This window comes from Mirounga angustirostris, unplaced genomic scaffold (genome assembly GCF_029215605.1).
Source record: "Mirounga angustirostris isolate CCGP_5_RB_7025 unplaced genomic scaffold, mMirAng1.0.hap1 SCAF_5, whole genome shotgun sequence".
Lineage (NCBI taxonomy): Eukaryota > Metazoa > Chordata > Mammalia > Carnivora > Phocidae > Mirounga > Mirounga angustirostris.
In genome coordinates this window covers 114670331-114690022 of record NW_026991713.1, presented here as the reverse complement: position 1 = coordinate 114690022, position 19692 = coordinate 114670331, and the positions used below count along the sequence as shown (strand labels likewise).

General features: G+C 38.1%; 1 protein-coding gene across 1 annotated transcript in view; it reads left to right on the top strand.

Moving 5' to 3' along the window:
* The first annotated feature begins 834 nt into the window (after window positions 1-834).
* Window positions 835-19692, top strand: part of ACBD5 (acyl-CoA binding domain containing 5) — a 44796-nt gene continuing 25938 nt past the window's right edge. Inside the window, 9 exon segments of the mRNA XM_064591933.1 lie at window positions 835-1002; window positions 1185-1200; window positions 1203-1355; window positions 6104-6224; window positions 7826-7898; window positions 13334-13448; window positions 13545-13577; window positions 17538-17672; window positions 18984-19187. Of these exon segments, the coding sequence (XP_064448003.1) occupies window positions 988-1002; window positions 1185-1200; window positions 1203-1355; window positions 6104-6224; window positions 7826-7898; window positions 13334-13448; window positions 13545-13577; window positions 17538-17672; window positions 18984-19187 (865 nt within the window). The 5' untranslated portion in view covers window positions 835-987.

Here is a 19692-nt window from a genome sequence, read left to right as displayed (position 1 = left end):
ACTCCATCCTTAAAACCCCTTTCAATCCCCCCAAGGTGGGCCTGGGGGCTCTTCCGGGTGCCTGAGGTTGCGGGGCGTTATACTAGAAAGGTTAAGGCCCACGGTACCCCTTTCAAGGGTTGACAGTCCGTACTGCGTCCTCAATGCTCCCTCCCCCGAGGCCTGCGGCCTAGTAAATCGGGCTGAGGCTGGGCTCTGCCCGGCTCCCCAGGGCAAGACGTTAGTGGTGGTGCTGGGGAAGGTGCCCTCGCTCCCTCGGCCCAGTCTGGGGGCAGGCAACCTTCCCACACGCCTTTGGTTACTCTCGGACTTTCTTGGCTCAAGGCGGCCAAAGCTGCCGAAGAATCGCGGCCCAAGCACTGCTCAACACTGATCCAGCATCTCACATTCTTTCATCTACTCTTCAGGGTGCTGTAAAGATCGCCAGAACTCGAATGGCAGAACATGAGGTTCGCACCGAGCCTATCCGGATCTAAAGCCCTTTCTTATGTCCCATCACATTCCTCAACCCTTAACCTAAGAGGACAGGCGCTGTGGATCGCAGGGTCTTTTCTTTGTTTTTTTTTTTTTTTTTGCCCAGCGGTAACTTTGGGCCCTGGTGCAGGATCCAACCCCGCGTCCCCTGCGCGCTTCCCACTGTCCGGCTGCACTGGCACAGACGCAGCGGTCCGGCCTGTTCAAAAACCGAGAACCCGACCCATCTCACTTCCCTGCCCGGCCTTCTTCTCTGGCCCTACCCAGGCGACCGACAGCAGCGCGCGCCGTCGCCTCGTCCGCGGGGCGGGTGGGTGGAGTCGGCTGAGCGGCCGCACTCGCGCCGCAGCTAGTGGGTCCTCTAGTGGCTCTGGGGCGGGGCTGTGGGGAGGGCGCCGACTGACCGACGGACCCCGCCGGGATGGGGAGTGTGGCTGCTCCGCCAGGGTCCTGCGGGTGGGAGAGAGGCTCCGCGACCACGGGTGTCCGGAGCCCCTCCGTGTTGTGCTAGAGATGCTCTTCCTCTCGGTGAGTTGTTTTTCTGTCGCTGCGGGCCGGCTCCTCGGCCTAGGTCACGCCCCGGGGAGGAGGAAGGAGCTGGGCCACCTCGATCTGTGTGGCCTGGATAGGGCAGGGCAACGGGGCAGTGACCAGCTGCGTGGACCTCCTCCCTTTGGGCATGTTGATCGCGGCTGCGCTCCATGTTCCAGTTTCATGCAGGCTCCTGGAAAGCTGGTGCTGCTGCTGCCTGATTCCAGCCGACAGACCTTGGGACCGGGACTGGGGCCGGCGCTGGCGGCTGGAGATGGCCGACCCGAGATCCGTGCACGAAACCAGGTTTGAGGCGGCGGTGAAGGTGATCCAGAGTTTGCCGAAGAATGGTAAGTGCGCTGGGTCCCGGCTGGAGAAGCCTCCTGCGGAGGCCGGAGGCCCCAGTTTCTGAACCTCGCCTCCTTTAGTCTTTCTGCTTGTAGTCTTGCTGATTTAACCTCCTTCGTTTCTGCGTTTAAAATGGAATGTAATTGGAGGGAAGGTAAAGAGTAAAGACTGTTAATTAATTACCTGCTGATCTTTCAAGATTTTGAGTAGTTTTTATTGCTGAAAACAGAAGTCTGTTACTTAATGACTGCGGATTTGGATATGTTTAAAAAAAAAAAACAAAACTGGGTTGGGCTTGGTGCCGCATACGCATGAAGTGTACTATTTAAGCCTTTCAGAAACTTTCAATGTGAAGGGAGGGAAAGGAAAGAATAACTATATTCATTTGTAAAATGATTTATTTTAGTAAATACATATGATTGTGACTTTTTTGTGTGTGCTATTCTCTTATTCTAGTGTTCTCTTTCTTATTCTTATATTGGGCCTTCTTGCAGCTTAGGAGAAAAGCCATTCCAGTTGTTCCTTTGTATTTAATGTGTCATTTCTCAGGCTACTTTCCAAAATTTTTCTCTTTATCTTTGGCTTTTAGCAATTTGACTTTGATGTGTCCAGGTGTGGTTTTCTTCAAATTTATCCTGTTTAGAGTTTACAGAGCTTTCTGAATTTGTAATTTTATGTGTTTGACCAAAGTTGGGAAGTTTAAAGCCGTTATTCGAGTATTTTTTCCTGTGGAGAGGCTTGGCAAGGGGAACTTTTATCTTTTACTTCCTGTCCTTCTTCATTGTATGAATTATTTGTCACAGTAAACTTATATTTTTTAAAAAGATTTTATTTAATAGAGAGAGAGGGAACACAAGCAGGAGGAGTGGGAGGGGGAGAAGCAGGGAGTCCCACGTGGGGCTTGATCCCAGAACCCTGGGATCATGACCTGAGTCCAAGGCAGATGCTTAATGACTGAGCCACCCAGGCACCCCTAAAATTGTATTTTTTATTATTTATTGATTGATTGATTGATTTTTAAGATTTTATTTATTTGCGAGAGAGAGAATGAGAGACAGAGAACATGAGAGGGAGGAGGGTCAGAGGGAGAAGCAGACTCCCTGCCGAGCAGGGAGCCCGATGTGGGACTCGATCCCGGGACTCCAGGATCATGACCTGAGCCAAAGGCAGCCGCTCAACCAACTGAGCCACCCAGGCGCCCTAAAATTGTATTTTTTAAATGATGCTTTTAAGCACTATTACTGTGCCAGAGTGTAAAACTCACTGAATACTCATGAATACACCGTTATTGCAGTATTTAATATGTTTTCTATTTTAATCATGAATTGTCTTCGTAATGAATACTCAACACTGTTTAATAAAAATTCATTAAAAGAGATTCAAAAGGTTTTGAAAACAAATATACGTAAAATAGTATTCTTTTCGTAATCTCAAACGTCAAACTAGGGGAGGACATATGAGGGGTTTGTTATTAAGAGAACAGGGGCCCCTGGGTGACTTAGTTGGTTAAGGGTCTGCCTTTGGCTCAGGTCATAATCCCAGTCTCCTGGGATAGAGCCCTGCATCGGGGCTCTCATATAATATGTGTGTGACAGATTATACTTTATCTGGTGTCTTACACACAGAATATATACAATACTTTATCAGTTTTTGCTGTAATCTATTCTAATGTATATATCACTCATAACAAATAATAAATAAACTTAAAAAATAAACTTTTATATCTTATTTTGATTTACTGAAGATACTATGAAATGAGGCTCTTGGTGTTTTAAATTTAGTTTGTTTTATTTAAGTAGGTAACCATTAGGGCACCTGGGTGGCTCAGTTGGTTGAGCGACTGCCTTCGGCTCAGGTCATGATCCTGGAGTCCCGGGATCGAGTCCCGCATCGGGCTCCCTGCTCGGCGGGGAGTCTGCTTCTCCCTCTCCCACTCCCCATTTGTGTTCCCTCTCTCACTGTGTCTTTCTCTGTCAAATAAATAAATAAAATCTAAAAAAAAAAAAAAAAAAAAAAAAGTAGGTAACCATTAAAAAAATAAATAAATAGGTAACCATTTAAAAAATATTTTTTCAAATAAAACTTTATTTCAAAGCTTAAGAAAATACATAACCATTTTAACTGTAATTTCCCCATTTTTTTTTTACCTTTTATATAAAGAAGGACCATATTATTGAAATAATATATCTAAGAGATACTCCTAAAGGAGCATCTATTATATATAGATAATTGTTACTGTGATTTTGGAATTAATTATTCATTCTTGGCCAAACTTGAAACACCAGCTCTCAGCTTGTCTATGTTGTAATTTTTACAATGTTTATAAACTACTCGTTTTTGATTACTACATGTTATCTGTTTATTATGCAATCTATAAAGGTTTTTTTTTTTTTTTTTAAGATTTTATTTATTTGACAGAGAGAGACACAGTGAGAGAGGGAACACAAGCAGGGGGAGTGGGAGAGGGAGAAGCAGGCCTTCCGCGGAGCAGGGAGCCCGATGTGGGGCTCGATCCCAGGACCCCGGGATCATGACCTGAGCCGAAGGCAGACGCTTAACGACTGAGCCACCCAGGCGCCCCACAATCTATAAAGTTTTTAAAATACCTTTTTACAGTTTTAAGTTTTATTTTTATAATAATTTTGGTGTAGAATTAACATACAAACACACTGAATGTAAAAAATTTTAAAACACAAGTAAGCAAAAAGGAAAATAAATTAATCTCTATGCTTACTTTCTCCAGAGATATCTTCTTTAACATTTTGATGTGTTTCCTTCTATTCTGCTTTTTATGTATATAAATACTTATTTTGCAAAAATGGATTACATTGGATATGCTATTTTTTTTTTTTAAGATTTTATTTATTTATTTGACAGAGAGAGACACAGCTGAGAGAGGGAACACAAGCAGGGGGAGTGGGAGAGGGAGAAGCAGGCCTCCTGTGGAGCAGGGAGCCCTATGTGGGGCTCAATCCCAGGACTCCGGGATCATGACCTGAGCCGAAGGCAGAGGCTTTAATGACTGAGCCACCCAGGCGCCCCGGATATGCTATTTTTAAACTACTGTTTTTTCTCACTTTATAGTAGATTGTGAAATTTTTCTTAAGCCATTGTTTATACTTTCATGCCATATAATTTTTAAGGGCTGTAGTTATAAACTATTCTGTTGTATATATGTATCATAATTATTTAGGCAATTATTTATTATAAAACATTTGCATTCCAATTTTCCCTTTTATTAAGTATTGCAACTTATAACACTCATGCATACAATTTGAAATTTTTTTTTTAAAGATTTTATTTATTTATTTGAGAGAGAGAGAGAGCACGAGCAGGGGGAAGGGGCAGAGGGAGAGGGAGAAGCAGACTTCCTGCTGAGCAGGGAGCCCGACATGGGACTCGATCCCAGGACCCCGGGACCATGACCCAAGCCGAAGGTTGATGGTTAGCTGGCTGAGCCATCCAAGCACCCCACAATTAGAAAATTTTAACATAAAAAAGGTTATAGAGGGGCGCCTGGGTGGCTCGGTTGGGCGACTGCCTTCGGCTCAGGTCATGATCCTGGAGTCCCTGGATCGAGTCCCGCATCGGGCTCCCTGCTCGGCAGGGAGTCTGCTTCTCCCTCTGACCCTCCTCCCTCTCATGCCGTCTGTCTCTCATTCTCTCTCTCGCAAATAAATAAATAAAATCTTTAAAAAAAAAAAAAAGGTTATAGATATGCTAGGGACATATATGAAGGCTGATTTTCAATGAAATTGACGTGTCCAATATTGCAGAGGTAGGAAGTGAGAAATGTCTTTTTTTTTTTAAGATTTTATTTATTTGTCGGAGAGCACAATCGGGGAGCGGCAGGCAGAGGGAGAAGCAGACTCCCCGCTGAGCAGGGAGCCCCATTCGGGACTCAATCCCAGGACTCGGGGATCATGACCTGAGCTGAAGGCAGAGGCCTAACCTACTGAGCCACCCAGGCGCCCCGAGAAATCTCTTTTATCTTGGATTAATTCTTTTTTTTTTTTTTTAAAGATTTTATTTACTTGACAGAGAGAGACACAGAGAGAGGGAACACGAGCAGGGGGAGTGGGAGAGGGAGAAGCAGGCTTCCCGCGGAGCAGGGAGCCCAAAGTGGGGCTTGATCCCAGGATCCCTATTTATTTGAGACAGAGATAGAGAGAGCAAGAATGGGAAGAAGGGGGAGAAGCAGACTCCCTGCTGAGCAGGGAGCCCAACTGGGGGCTTGATCCCAGGACTCTGGGATTATGACCTAAGCCGAAGGCAGATGCTCAACCAACTGAGCCACCCAGGCGCCCTGAGGAGTTGAATTTCTTAGTATTGAAGTTCCGTTAAGCAGAATGTACATTTAACTTTTTCATTTATGCTAGTCAGTTTGGTTTGTCACAATCTTTGAATAAAAAATACCTTATTATAGTTGCATAATGCAGTTATTCTATATTTTCATATATTGCTTTTTTTAAATGACATTTGCCAGTTATTTTAATAACACCTACAGCATGTTTGTTCACTTATTCTTTTATTTACTGGACTATGTTAGGCATTGTTATTAAAGTGTAAAAATCTGAGATTATTTTTAATCAAAAGAGTATAGCAACTAACAGAGCCATAACGTTTGTTTCTGTAAGACAAAAATAAAAGATTATCTGAACTATTAATGAAATATTTAGCTAAGCTGATTTATAGCCTTAGATTATCGATTGTATTCTCCAGTGATCTGTATTTAATATGTTTCCAATAGGTTCATTTCAGCCAACAAATGAAATGATGCTCAAATTCTATAGCTTCTATAAGCAGGCAACTGAAGGACCCTGTAAACTTTCAAGGCCTGGATTCTGGGATCCTATTGGAAGATACAAATGGTAATTTCATATAGAGAGCTATGAAAGGAATTTTATTTTAGTGACATAATTATATGACTTATTTATGTGGTTATATATTATTCTGAGCAGAAGTGTTCTAACGTACTAGATCCAATTTTTATCTTCCATGTGCTTTTAACACAATTTCATACAAATAGAAAAGTCTTGGGGAAGAGAAGAGAATAAAACCAAAAGGTGTATCAAAGATAAAAAAATATCATTTTCAGTTCGTCTTTCCTTTGATAGAGTTTTTTTCATTTATTGTAAGAGCAACTCCCAAAGTCAGTTAAACAAACAAACAAACTCTTCTGCCTCTTGTATCTACCAAGAAAAATAATGACTTTACTTGCCAAGTGACACTGTTTGCCTTGAGCCTTTAGATGATAACTAGGTGTATGACTAAGGGACTACTGTGCTAACTTTTTATCTAGGCTGTGTCCCTCCTGTCCCACTGTACTTGAATAGAAATTTGATTTTTAATATACTTAAGAGAATCATAAAATAGCCAGAGATACCTCTGTAACATAGACTGTACGTCATGAACAGAGTATGCTAATTGGTGAAGCATGTCTTAAGAGCCACACATTTTGATGGCTTAATTTCTTTTTTTTTAAATTCCATTTGTTTATTTGAGAGAGAGAGAGAGAGAGCACGAGCAGGGTGAGGGGCAGAGAGAGAAGCAGACTCCCTGCTGAGCAGGGAGCCTGATGCAGGGCTCGATCCTAGGTGTCCGGGATCATGACCTGAGCTGAAGGCAGATGCCCAACTGACTGAGCCACACAGGTGCCCAATGGCTAAATTTCTTTACACTGAATTGGAAGTCCTTAAACTCTTTTGAGGATTTCTTAGTACTGTACTTTCCTCTAAGTTCTTTATGAATAGTCATAGATAATAGGTTAAATGTAATAGCAGTATGTTACTTAATCTGTTTTAAGAAAATTGATTTACTTTATGATTTTTCCTCAGAAATGACCATTGGTTGATTTAAACTGCTTCTGTAAAAAGAAAGGTTTTCATTTTAGGCAAAAATTTCAAAGGACTGTTCTCATTATCTAGGGGTTTAAAAATGTCCTCTGCCTCACATTTTTGGTTTTTTTTAGAAGTAGGAAACCACTTGTCTTTTTTGAGTGTATAAGTTAGACTCTTGTTTAAATTAATGGAAACTTTTAAGCAAAACTTCTGTTCATTGAAAACATGGCTGTGATAGTTCATTTCGTGTAGAGCTCTAAAATGTTCATTTATGTCACTGTTCTTTATAATATAAAATTTTTGAAGAGTTCCTAGCAAATATTTTTCAACAGTTTATAGTGTCTGTTCTATAGTGTATGTAATATAGTCTCTGTAATCTATAGTCTATAGATGGGCTGTGTATTTACTAGTTTTAAATGCTATTTAAAAATCTTAATTTGACAGTTTATTTACTCTGGTACTTTTCTTTAAGATGGTACATTTAAAGTGATCCTTTGAGGGCATAGTATCTTTGTGTAGGCTTTAAGGAGGGAGCCTGTTTTAAATTAATGACCCTATAGCATTGACTATAAATTGCGTTCTGAGCCAATGGAAAACGTGTCTTTTTGTTATTTGGATATTCTCATTTCTAGGGATGCTTGGAGTTCATTGGGTGATATGACCAAAGAGGAAGCCATGATTGCATATGTTGAAGAAATGAAAAAGGTAGGGGGAATAATTCACAGCAGAAAATGAAAGTATTCATGGGGCACCTGGGTGGCTCAGTTGGTTAAGAGTCTGATTCTTTTTTTTTTTTTTTTAATTTTGTTTTTATTTATTTATTTGACAGAGAGAGAGAAACAGCATGAGAGGGGATAGGGTCAGAGGGAGAAGCAGGCTCCCCGCCGAGCCAGGAGCCCGATGTGGGACTCGATCCCAGGACTCTAGGATCATGACCCGAGCCGAAGGCAGTCGCTCAACCAACTGAGCCACCCAGGCCCCAAGAGTCTGATTCTTGATCTCAGCTCAGATCTTGATCTCAGGATGAGTTAAAAAAAAAAAGAAAGAAAATGAAAATATTCAGAGCAGCTCTAATTTAATTTGTTATCAAGCAAATTAGCTGCTTTGTTTTAAGGAACAAAGAGATTATAATATATTAGGATATACCATCTAAGTTATTGAATTTATTAGTGCTTTATCTGTCTCCTCAATGTTCATCTTAAGATCAATGTTTTTTCCTTAAGATCACATTGTAGTAATGTGATTTTTTTTTTTTTTAAAATCTTCCCTGTCTTTCTCCGTTGTCAACTTCAGAAAATTTGGAAATAGGAATCTTTTGAAGTACTGAAGTCCCTTTCTCAGGAATCTGGGAAGTACCTGGGCTGTCTTGGAACCACTTCTGCTTTGGAACTTTTGACTTAGGAGAAATAGTTAACAACCCGGCCCCTCAGGGTTCTCATCAAGTTGGACCCACAAATTGAGATATTCCTATCACAGGACTTTTTAGTAACAAGCATTTTTCTGGGAATGCAGAGATCCTTCAGAAGCAGAATAAGATAAGGATTCTTTTAATGTCTCTGGTAATTAATAAGGAGGGCATTCCTTACTAACTAGCTCTTTTAAGTCTGTTCAAGGGATTGTTTTGAGGAGCAAATTTATGAAGAAATCTGGATTTTAAAGATACTCTTAGTGTCTTTTTATAAAGCACCATTTCTATTTTGGAACTGGATCAGAAATTGTAAAATTTAGGTCTGTTTGATAATCTTAAATAAATTATCTGTGAACCTAAAGAAAATCTGTACAAAGGAATAGTTGCCAGATTGTTTGGCAGTGTTAATTTCTAGAAGTAATTTCTGTTTGGTTGGTTGAGATTCATTTGTTTTGTTTTATTTTGTTTTCTTCTGTACTGCTCAAAGTTGTGCCCTTTGTTAAATTTTCACAGTTTTTATTAGTGGACCTGGTTTATCTATAACAGAAGGCAGAGTTTAGTCCTTTTGGCTGTTAACTATATCAGTAGCACAATAACAAAGGCGCCTTTCAAAAGCCTTTTTGGTTTGGTAACTCTTCCTTTTCTTTCTTTAAATATCATTCTAATTTTTAGGACACACTTCTATCATGTAAAGTTGAATTGACACATTAGGTAAAATTTACCCATTTTCCCTATACGATTTGATTAATTAATGATGTACTACAGTTTAAAGTGGGAGGGAGATGGATTTAAACTATACTGCTGCCTTTTAGCTGTCTTAAGATACTTCCACTGCGCCTGTAGATTTCTGTAACACTTCTCTAATTAAAAGGATATACCAACTATTTCCATTCAGACTTTTAAAATTTCATTTTTCATATGGTGAATATAATAAAATTTATAGTAAACTTTTAGAGATAAATCTAAGAATGTTAGGATGCCCATCGATTGAAAATTTGATTAGTTTTTGAAAGAATTTTCAGAGATTTGCTTTTGTGGACATCGGCAGATTAAATTGTATGCTTTTAAATAATGATGTTTCGGGGCCAGTCAGAGGCACCTGGCTGGCTCAGTTGGTAGGGTATGCAACTCTTGATCTCAGGGTTGTGAGTTCGAGCCCCATGCTGGGTATAGAGATTACTTAAAAATATATATATATGTATTAAATAATGGTGTGGGGTAGTACATTGTCCCAAAGACTTGATTACTGAATTTGGGGCTTTTTAATTTTTTAAAAGATTTTATTTATTTATTTGAGAGAGAGAGAGGCAGAGGGAGAGGGAGAAGCAGGCTGAGCAGGGAGCCTGATGCTGCACTACATCCCAGGACCCTGGGGTCATGACCTGAGTCGAAGGCAGATGCTTAACTACTGAGCCACCCAGGTGCCCTGGGACTTTTTCTAATTGCAATAATTTACTAACTGAACCAGTTTTTATTTTATTTTATTTTATTAATTTTTATTTATTTATTTATTTTTAAGATTTTATTTATTTATTTGATAGAGATAGAGAGAGGGAGAGCACAAGCAGGTGGAGTGGCAGGCAGAGGGAGAGGGAGAAGCAGGCTCCCCCGCTGAGGAAGGAGCCCGACGTGGGGCTCGATCCCAGGACCCCCAGGGATCATGACCTGAGCCGAAGGCAGCCGCTCAACCGACTGAGCCACCCAGGTGCCCCCTGACCCAGTTTTTAAATTATATTTGTAAATATAGTCCACTGTGCTATTGTTCTTTAGAATTACTCTTTTAGTATAAATTTCATTCTGTGCTTTTGCCTTCAGATGTTTAAGGAACTTATCAATTTAATTTATATCTTATAATAGATAATGTTTTGTGGAAAATTGCTTTTTGTAATTTATAAACTTCAGTGAAAAACACAAAAAGTTGCTGGAATCAAAAATTCTTTTAAAATAATTTAATAGGATTTTAGCTTTGAGAGAACAGAATAATGCGGTTTGTGGGAAATAATTTTTCTTATTTCTTTAACTAAAGTTAATTTTGATTCATTATCAAAAGGAAATATAAAATTTTATTTTCTGTACAAATTTTACAGGCTATCTTTTTTTGTTTTTGTTTTAAAGATTTTTATTTTTAAGAACCTCTACACCCAATGTGGGGCTCAAAATTACAACCCCAAAATCAAGAGTCGCATGTTCTACCGATTGAGCCAGCCAGCCGCCCCCAAATTTTATAGGCTTTCTTAGTGAGGATTTCTGGAGAATTCAGCCAGAACTTGAATAATATGCAGTATGTGTGTGGGATTTAAAGAGAGATCGATGTACTCAACTCTGACTGCACATTGAAATCACTAGGGTGATCTTGTTTAAAAAAAAAAAAATGCCCCAGCATAACCCCAGACTAATTATTTCAGTATTTCTAAGAGGATGGGATAATCGCTATACTAGAGGGAAGATTAGAACAGACTCTCATAAAGGATGGAAGCTGAAAGTTACCATGGCTGAGGGTCTGGTCTGTAGCTCTACAAGTCCAGAACATTGGCTTTCTCTTTTTAAGGCTTGACTGATGATAGCCATCTTTTGGAGATTTAGAGAAAAACCAGAATGTGAATTTCTTTTTTCTTTTTTCCCCAGAACGCTAATTCCTTAAGTTACAGTGGGTGTTACACTCTTCTAGTGCACAACAGGCTCAGGATTGAGATATAAGACACTCCTCAAAATGTCAGAGGCACTTGAGAAACTGTAAGATTGTCTACTGAACAGAGCGTAGAACACTTGAGATTTGGATGACATTAAAAGATGTGTTCATCTTTTGGTTCATCTTTTTGATTCAAAAAAAACAAAAAAACTGAGGAATTTAATCTTTGCTTGCTTTACAATACAGCGTATCTGTACCTTTGATAGGATATTTTCATCATACAGAATTGATGTTTCTTACCAAGGAAATGTGCTAGAGAAACCTAGAAAAATTATTGTGCTTTGGATGCTGCTTTTAGAGTCCATGCAGCTCACCAAATAGTCTTCATTTGGATAGGTTACAATCCAATTGACTTGATTCAGTTCACCTATATTGTAAATAAAATCTTCTCTGGGCTTAAGGAGTAGTTACCTAGACTGAGATTTGGCTGGCATAGTTCATTCTGTATAATCTCTCAACACACCCCCGCCTTGTTTATTAAATTCCTTGTATGTGCTAGATGCTGGAAATACAGGAGCGATGAAAAACAGAGGAAGGTCTTGTTCCACTGAGCTTACATTGTATTGCGAAAGATAGGCAGTAAGCAAACAATAAAGCAGGGAGAGTGACTGAGGAGTCTGAGGTTGTTCCTAATTTTAAAGATACAAGTGGCCACTTTAAAACTGTGTATAAGTGAAAAATATGCAAAAATGATAGGATTTTGGTTGCTTAAAGTAATAAATGTGTTCATCTTAGTAATAAAAGTAATATATGTAAATGAAAAAAATCCAAACATCAAAAAAAAAGTATAAAATGAAAAGTGAGTCTTCCCTATTCCTCCATTTTAATTGTTTAAGTGATAATTACTTTTAGTTCTATTTTGTAGATTGATTCGGAAAACACATATATGTATCTATATCTTCTTATTTAAAAAGAGAAAAAAACTAATAATGGTATCATACTACTACTGTTCACTACCTTTTGCCTGTAAAAAAACAAAAAAATTAAGGGGCGCCTGGGTGGCTCAGTTGGTTAAGCAACTGCCTTCGGCTCAGGTCATGATCCTGGAGTCCCTGGAGTCCCTGGATCGAGTCCCTGGATCGAGTCCCTGGATCGAGTCCCGCATCGGGCTCCCTGCTCGGCAGGGAGCCTGCTTCTCCCTCTGACCCTCCCCCCTCCCATGTGTTCTCTCTCTCTCATTCTCTCTGTCTCAAATAAATAAATAAAATCTTTAAAAAAAAAAAAATTAAGATGTTTTCCCATCAGCACGCACAAAGCTAACCTTATTCTTTTTAAATATCTACAAAATATGTCCTATATGGAAATATTTTCTTTTATCAGTTACCAGTTGATGGCTGTTTATTTGAATGCCTTTTCAGTTAGTTTACCTTGCTCTTTAAACTTGATGATTCTAAAATGGCCCATAGTTGTGAAGGTGACTGAAAGTGATGACCGTTTCCTACTTTCCTTTTGTGCCCTCTTAGAAACACTACCTTAAAGAACAGACAAAATAATTTTACTCTAACCCCATTATTTTCTGTTGTATTTAACATTAGTGCCCTTAGTTTTTATTTTTATTTATTTATTTATTTTTTTAAAGATTTTATTTATTGATTGGAGAGAGAGAGCACATGAGAGAGGGGAGGGTCAGAGGGAGAAGCAGACTCCCTGCCGAGCAGGCAGCTTGGTGCGGGACTCGATCCAGGGACTCCAGGATCATGACCTGAGCCGAAGGCAGTCGCTTAACCAGCTGAGCCACCCAGGCACCTTGCCCTTAGTTTTTAATGCACAATTTATAGGTTATTGTGTAAAATTTTAAAAGAAGCCTATATAAAACAGTCTTCAAAATGAAGACACTTTTAAATCTTTAATATACTTGAAACTTTTCTAGGAGAGTATACACTTTTAAGTATGTAATTAATATAGATACTTGGGGGAATCTATAAATGAACATCAGATCTCAAAAATATTACTAAATAAATTGTAAATATTATATTATTTGGTACTAATGTATGTGAGATTAGTAGTTTGTGATTTCATAAGATTTGTTTCTTTTGATTACAGATTCTTGAAACTATGCCTATGACTGAGAAAGTTGAAGAGTTGCTACATGTCATAGGTCCATTTTATGAAATTGTAGAAGACAAAAAGAGTGGCAGAACTTCTGATTTAACCTCAGGTTGGACTGTCTTACCTTGTTTTTAATCCAGCAACTGATATATTATGCATGCATTAATATTTATATTTCTAATTTTTTTTTACTTTCACATGCCAGTCCGACTGGAGAAAATCTCTAAATACTTAGAAGGTAGGAATAATGACATCCATGTAAACATTTTATTTAAAATTTACATGCCAAAAGAATTTTCACAAATTTATATAACTTACAAGCTTGTCACTCAAGAGTTTTCATTCCAAGCAAATATATTGCATAAAGTTCAAAAATATAAATGCTTAAGTTTTAACCCTTCAATTATTAAAACATGACAGGTGGCTCACTAAATATACAGAATTGTAACAGAATTCATGATTTTATTTTGATGGATCATACTTTCTGATTCGCTTTCTGGATTACATTAACAGTGCCATGGCTAAAATGGTTTTCTAGCTAATTTTAACATGGATATGTTTATAGTATGGTTTAATTACATAGTGTAGTAACCTAAAACAGGACATCAGTGAATTCACTTAGCTTGGACTTTTTTTTTTTTTTTTTTTTAGATTCTAATTTCATGTTCTCAGGAAAGAATTGGAAGACTTATCTTTTACATACTAGCAGGAGTTGAATAATAGGCAAATTTGCTGGCACTAACTGTAAACATTCGCTCTTTAAATTTTTTTTTGTTTGTTTTAGAAAGCAGAGTGAAATGAGCCTGTAAGAATTATTTCAAATGAAAATTATATATGTTTTATTTTCCTGGCATCCCTATTTACAAGGTGTCTTTTACTAATTGACAGAAATTAGGGGTTTGCGAACAGTTACCTTCCTGTCTGTTATAAGATCTACTACCGTTTGTGTCTGCAGTAGTAACTGATGTGCTCACTGAGCATAACGCTCGTATAACCACATCCTCCATAGCTGATTTGCCTAAAGGAATCCAATTTTAACAAATAATCTTCCATATAATTCATGCTAGTCAGTGCAGAAAAAATATTAAGTATTTCCTCTGGGTGAAGCATGTTTCTAGGATTCAGAGGAGAATAAACCTGGACCCGTTTTTAGTTGTGTTTAAGCTGGCCCGGAGGCAAATGTTTAAACAACTAATTATAAAGACAAGGAAGAATGAATAATGATAATAAAGGCTCAGGTCCATAATCCCTAAGCTATAATTTAAAAATTCAAAAAGCTTGATAAACCAGACTTTTTTTTTTTTTTTTTTGGTAACTCATTTGAGAGCAAAACATTTACTTTAGGCAACCAAAAATCCTATATCAGTTTTGCATATTTTTCAGCTTATACATAGTTTTATGTGGCCACTTGTATCTTTAAAATTAAGAACTGAACATGAACTAATTGAGCAGCGGACCCTGACCTGAAATGACATGAGGCTATTTTAAATCTTTATTTTTGTGTGACTATTCATATGCGTTGCTGTCAAAACTTTATTTATTATTGTTTTTTAGTGGGAGCTGCCTTAGACTCTGTTGAAGGTGTTACATAATATATGGTACCTTTGGTATATGACCTTTGCAAAATTAGAAGACTGGATTTTTTAAATCATATCTGGATCCAAAGGTTATAAGGGATGTGGATCTGTACCATAATTTATTTAACCTGTAACATTCTAAGGGAATATTAAGTTTTTTATTTTAATTTCAGTATAGTTAACATACAGTGTTATATTTGTTTCCTCTTCTAATCTTCAAAAAACGCTACTGAAAGTAACCCTGTACAAATGTCATTTAATATATGGGTAGGTATATCTGTAAGAAATAATATTAGAAATCGAATAGCCAAGGTCAAAGTATATGGGTATTTCATAGTTTGCAATCTTGACTTTTTTTTTTTTTTTTTTAACAGAGAGTGGTATTAAAAGTAGCCACTTAGGCCCAGTAGAACAGATGTATCTGTGTCATACGGGCTTTTTCATAGTATACGTACATAGTTTTGAAATCAGGAAGTATGAACTGTCCAACTTTGTCCTTTTTCAGGATTGTTTTGACCATCCTGGATCCTTTGCATTTCCGTTTGAATTATAGAATCAGCTTGTCAATTTTTTGCGAAAGGGTCACCTAGGATTCTGATAGGGATTGCAATGAATTGTAGGTCATTTTGAGGAGTATTGTCATCACAACAGTATTGTCTTCCAATCCATTTATTTAGTTTTTTAATTTCTTTCGGCAATGTTTTGTCATTTGCAGTATAAAATTCTTACACCTTTTGTCAAGTGTAGTGCTGAGCATTTTATTCTTTTTGCTGCTATTATAGATTATTTTGTAATTTCATTTTTGGACTGTTCATTGTTAGATTGTAGAAATACAATCTGTTTTTTTTGTTTGTTTCTTTTTTGTTTTGTTTATTGATCTTGTATCCTGCAGTCTCACTGAACCCTTTGTTAGTTCTAATAGGTTTTTTTGGTAGATTCCTTAGGATTTCATGTATATAAGAGCATGTCATTTGCAAACAGAGGCCATTTTACTTTTTCCTTTTCAATCTGGATGCCTTTTATTTATTTTTCTTGTCTAATTGCCATGGCAAGAACTTCCAGTACCATATGAAATAGAGATGGCAAAAGCAGACCTCTTTGTTTTCTTCCTTATTTTAGGAGCAAAAAACATTCAGTCATTTAGCATTAATTATGAGGCTTGTTGTGAATTTTTGTAGATGCCCTTTATCGGATTGAGGAAATTCTCTTGTATTTTTAATTTCTTTAGCATTATTATCATGAAAGTATTTGATTTTTGTCAAATGCTTTATCTGCATCTATTGTGATAATCATGTGGCTTTTGTCCTTTATTCTGTTAGTATGGTGTATTACATTAACTGATTTTTGGATGTTGAGTAGGGCTTGCTGGTAATTCTCTGTGCTTTCTACACCTCTCATCACAGAACTGCTGTGATGCTGCTTTTGCTGCTCTTAAGTAGTTTTGCTACAATCATCCGTTTGATGGGGGCTTAAGAGGTTCCCTGTTGCTTAGTTTTGTTGAAGATGTCCATGAGTGGTGGGCGTTTTTGTTTCTTTGGTTTTTTTGTTTTGTTTTGTTTGTTTGGTTAGTTTTTTTCTTGTTTTTAGGTTTGTTTTTTTTTGTTTTTTGTTTTGTTTCTTTTTTGTTTTTGTTAGTCTTGCTTTTTCTGGTTGTCAGGGAGGGAACAAGGAGATTCATAAACTATGATGCTGCATGGTTCTCTAAAAGAGACTAGAACACAATGGCAGTGGTAGAGTTGAGTTCTTACTCTTTTGTTCCTGTTTAAGATGTATGGAGATTTTGAAATTTAATATGTTGTTTGGGATGCAGGGAAGCATCCAAAATGCATTTGAATAAGTGAAAATGAGCCCAAAAGTTTATGGAGAGGGACCACTGTTTTTGGCCAGTAGCCATGTAGGAGGCCTTTATTATCTCAGAGAGTGACGGAAATGTAATTCCCTATATTTCAAAATGAGGTCCAGTAACCAACAGCATTGGCATCACAGGAGAGCTTTACAGAAATGCAGAATCTTACATCACTCCAGACTTACAGATTCAGAATCTGCATTTTAACTGGATCTCAGGTGATTCCTGTGCATGTTAATGTTTGAGAAGTTCCGATGTATTTACCCTCAACATTTGACTGGCCAGTAGGACAATGTATGTGCCTTTTTAAGTGATTGATCACATTAACTGATGCTTTAAAAAAACGATAAATATAAAATCTTAAAGGTAATAAAAGGATGAAACAATTTTAAAATGTAGTTCAATTATAATATTGATGAGATTGTTATATTTGTTTTCAGTATGCTAGCATATAGCAATGTGTCTTCATTTACTGTGTATAAAGAAGATCATTCATCTCTAACTTTACTATTTTGATTGATAATTAACTTAAAAATAACATTCCCTGTCTTGTTTAGAAAGGATTTAAGACAGCTTTGTCATTTTTGTTGTAAACTGATACTTGAAGAAGTTTATGTAATATATGTATACTTATAGTCAAAGAAAAGAATAAGAAAAATTTTAAGTTTTATCCAAATTATTTTATTAGTTATTTGTAAATGACAGTATAATTTGTAAATTACAGCCTTATTGTATGTTATAGCACTAGCGATTAAGTGATCATTTCATATTTTAGATCTTGGTAATGTTCTAACTTCTACTCCAAATGCCAAAACTGTTAATGGTAAAGCTGAAAGCAGTGATAGTGGAGCTGAGTCTGAGGAAGAAGAGGCCCAAGAAGAAGTGAAAGGAGCAGAACAAAGTGATAATGGTAATCTTTGGATGATGAGCTAATAATTTAACACTAAAGTAAATAAAGTATGGGGACGCCTGGGTGGCTCAGTCGGTGGAGCGTCTGCCTTCAGCTCAGGTCATGATCCCTCGGTCCTGGGATCGAGCCCCACATTGGGCTCCCTGCTCTGCGGGGGCCTGCTTCTCCCTCTCCCTCTGCCAAGCCCCCCTGCCCCGCCGCATAAGTAAAATCTTTAAAAGGAATAAAATAAAGTAAATAAAATATGGAGCGGTTTGGGCTGATTTGGTGTTGTATGAGAATAGTGTTTATGGTGGGATGTGGGCTAATGACCTTATAACCAAGTTTTTTGTGGGCCAAAAGTACGGGAACAGTCAACTTTGTGCATAGATAGAATAGATGGAATTGAACACTAACAAGAATAGACCACTTCTGTAAATGTAATGCCTGAAACGCTGCATTAGAAATGTATTCATTTTATGGAGCGCCTGGCTGACTCAGTCGGTAGAGCATGCGACTGTTAATCTCAGAGTCATGAGTTCAAGCCCCATGTTGAGCATAGAATTTACTTAAAAAAAGAAATGTATTCATTTTAAGTATTGTTCCAAATATGACTATGCATATGTTACCAAGGAGAGGAGACAGGTTAAACTCTCAGACCTTATCAAGAATAGAATGGAATCCAGAGAATTGGATTGATGAAGAGGGGACTTTGGAGTCATAGGGTACTGCATGGGGGGAGGGAGGGCTTGTTAGTAAGAGTACCAGTGATTCTTGGGAAGACTATTTGAGAAAGGGGAGGCAGGAAGACACAAGTACAACTTAGTTTTGCTTTTACTCTCTAGAAAGATATGACAAATAATACCTTCTTTGAAGGATATTTTTATTGACTATGTGGATCCCTTTGTACTGCTGGGTCTTGTAAGGCAATTTGCCTATGCTTGAGAGAGTGTAAAGACCTTGAGAGGTTATCTTTTAAAAGGGGTGCTAGGGAAGCCTGCCTGGCTCAGTTGGTAGAGCATGTGACTCTTGATCTTGGGGTTGTGAGTTTGAGCCTCATGTTGGGTGTGGAGCCCACTTAATAAAATAAAATAAAATAAAATAAAATAAAATAGCTTCTAGAAGATTTACAGGGAACTGAAGCAGTTTTGAGTGTGCTCTCAGCATATAATAAACCCCTTTTCAAGGAGTACTTCATCTCTCTGTTCCAAGTAGGAAACTGATCAAAAGGAATTATGGTAGGTTGGAGAAATGATTACTTGATATTAGAACATATATACAGAAATTGACCTGCTGTGAACTTTTATGAATCCCCCTACTTTCCTATAAAAGATAAGAAAATGATGAAGAAATCTGCAGACCATAAGAATTTGGAAATCATTGTTGCTAATGGCTATGATAAAGACAACTCTGCTCAGGATACACAGAATGACATTCATGCCGGTTCTTCCTTGAATGGCAGAAGTGCTGAAGAAATAAAGGCTGTAGATGAAAACTTGGAGCAAACTGGAAAAGATGCTGTCTGCATTCATCAAGGTATTGTCCCATAATAATTATCTGTCCAGCCTCTTGCCTATGAATGGAATATTGTTTTCATTATTTTAGGATGTTTAGGAGCAGTTTAGAATTTATTTATTTATTTATTTATTTATTTTTAAAAGATTTTATTTTATTTATTTGAAACAGAGAGAGAGAGAGCACAAGAGGGGGTAGGGTGAGAGGGAGAAGCAGACTCCCTGCCGAGCAGGGAGCCCGATGCAGGACTCGATCCCGGGACTCCGGGATCACGACCTGAGCTGAAGGCAGTTGCTTAACCAACTGAGCCACCCAGGGGCCCGCAGTTTAGAATTTAAAAACCTCTTATTCAGGGGGCACCTGGGTGGTTCAGGAAGTTGGGTATTCAACTCTTGATCTCGGCTTGGGTCTTGATCTCGGGGTCGTGAGCCCACATTGGGCTTTGTACTGGGCATGGAGCCTACTCAAAAAAAGAAAGAAGGAAGGAAGGGAGGGAGGAAGGGAAGGAGGGAGGGAGGAGAGAGAG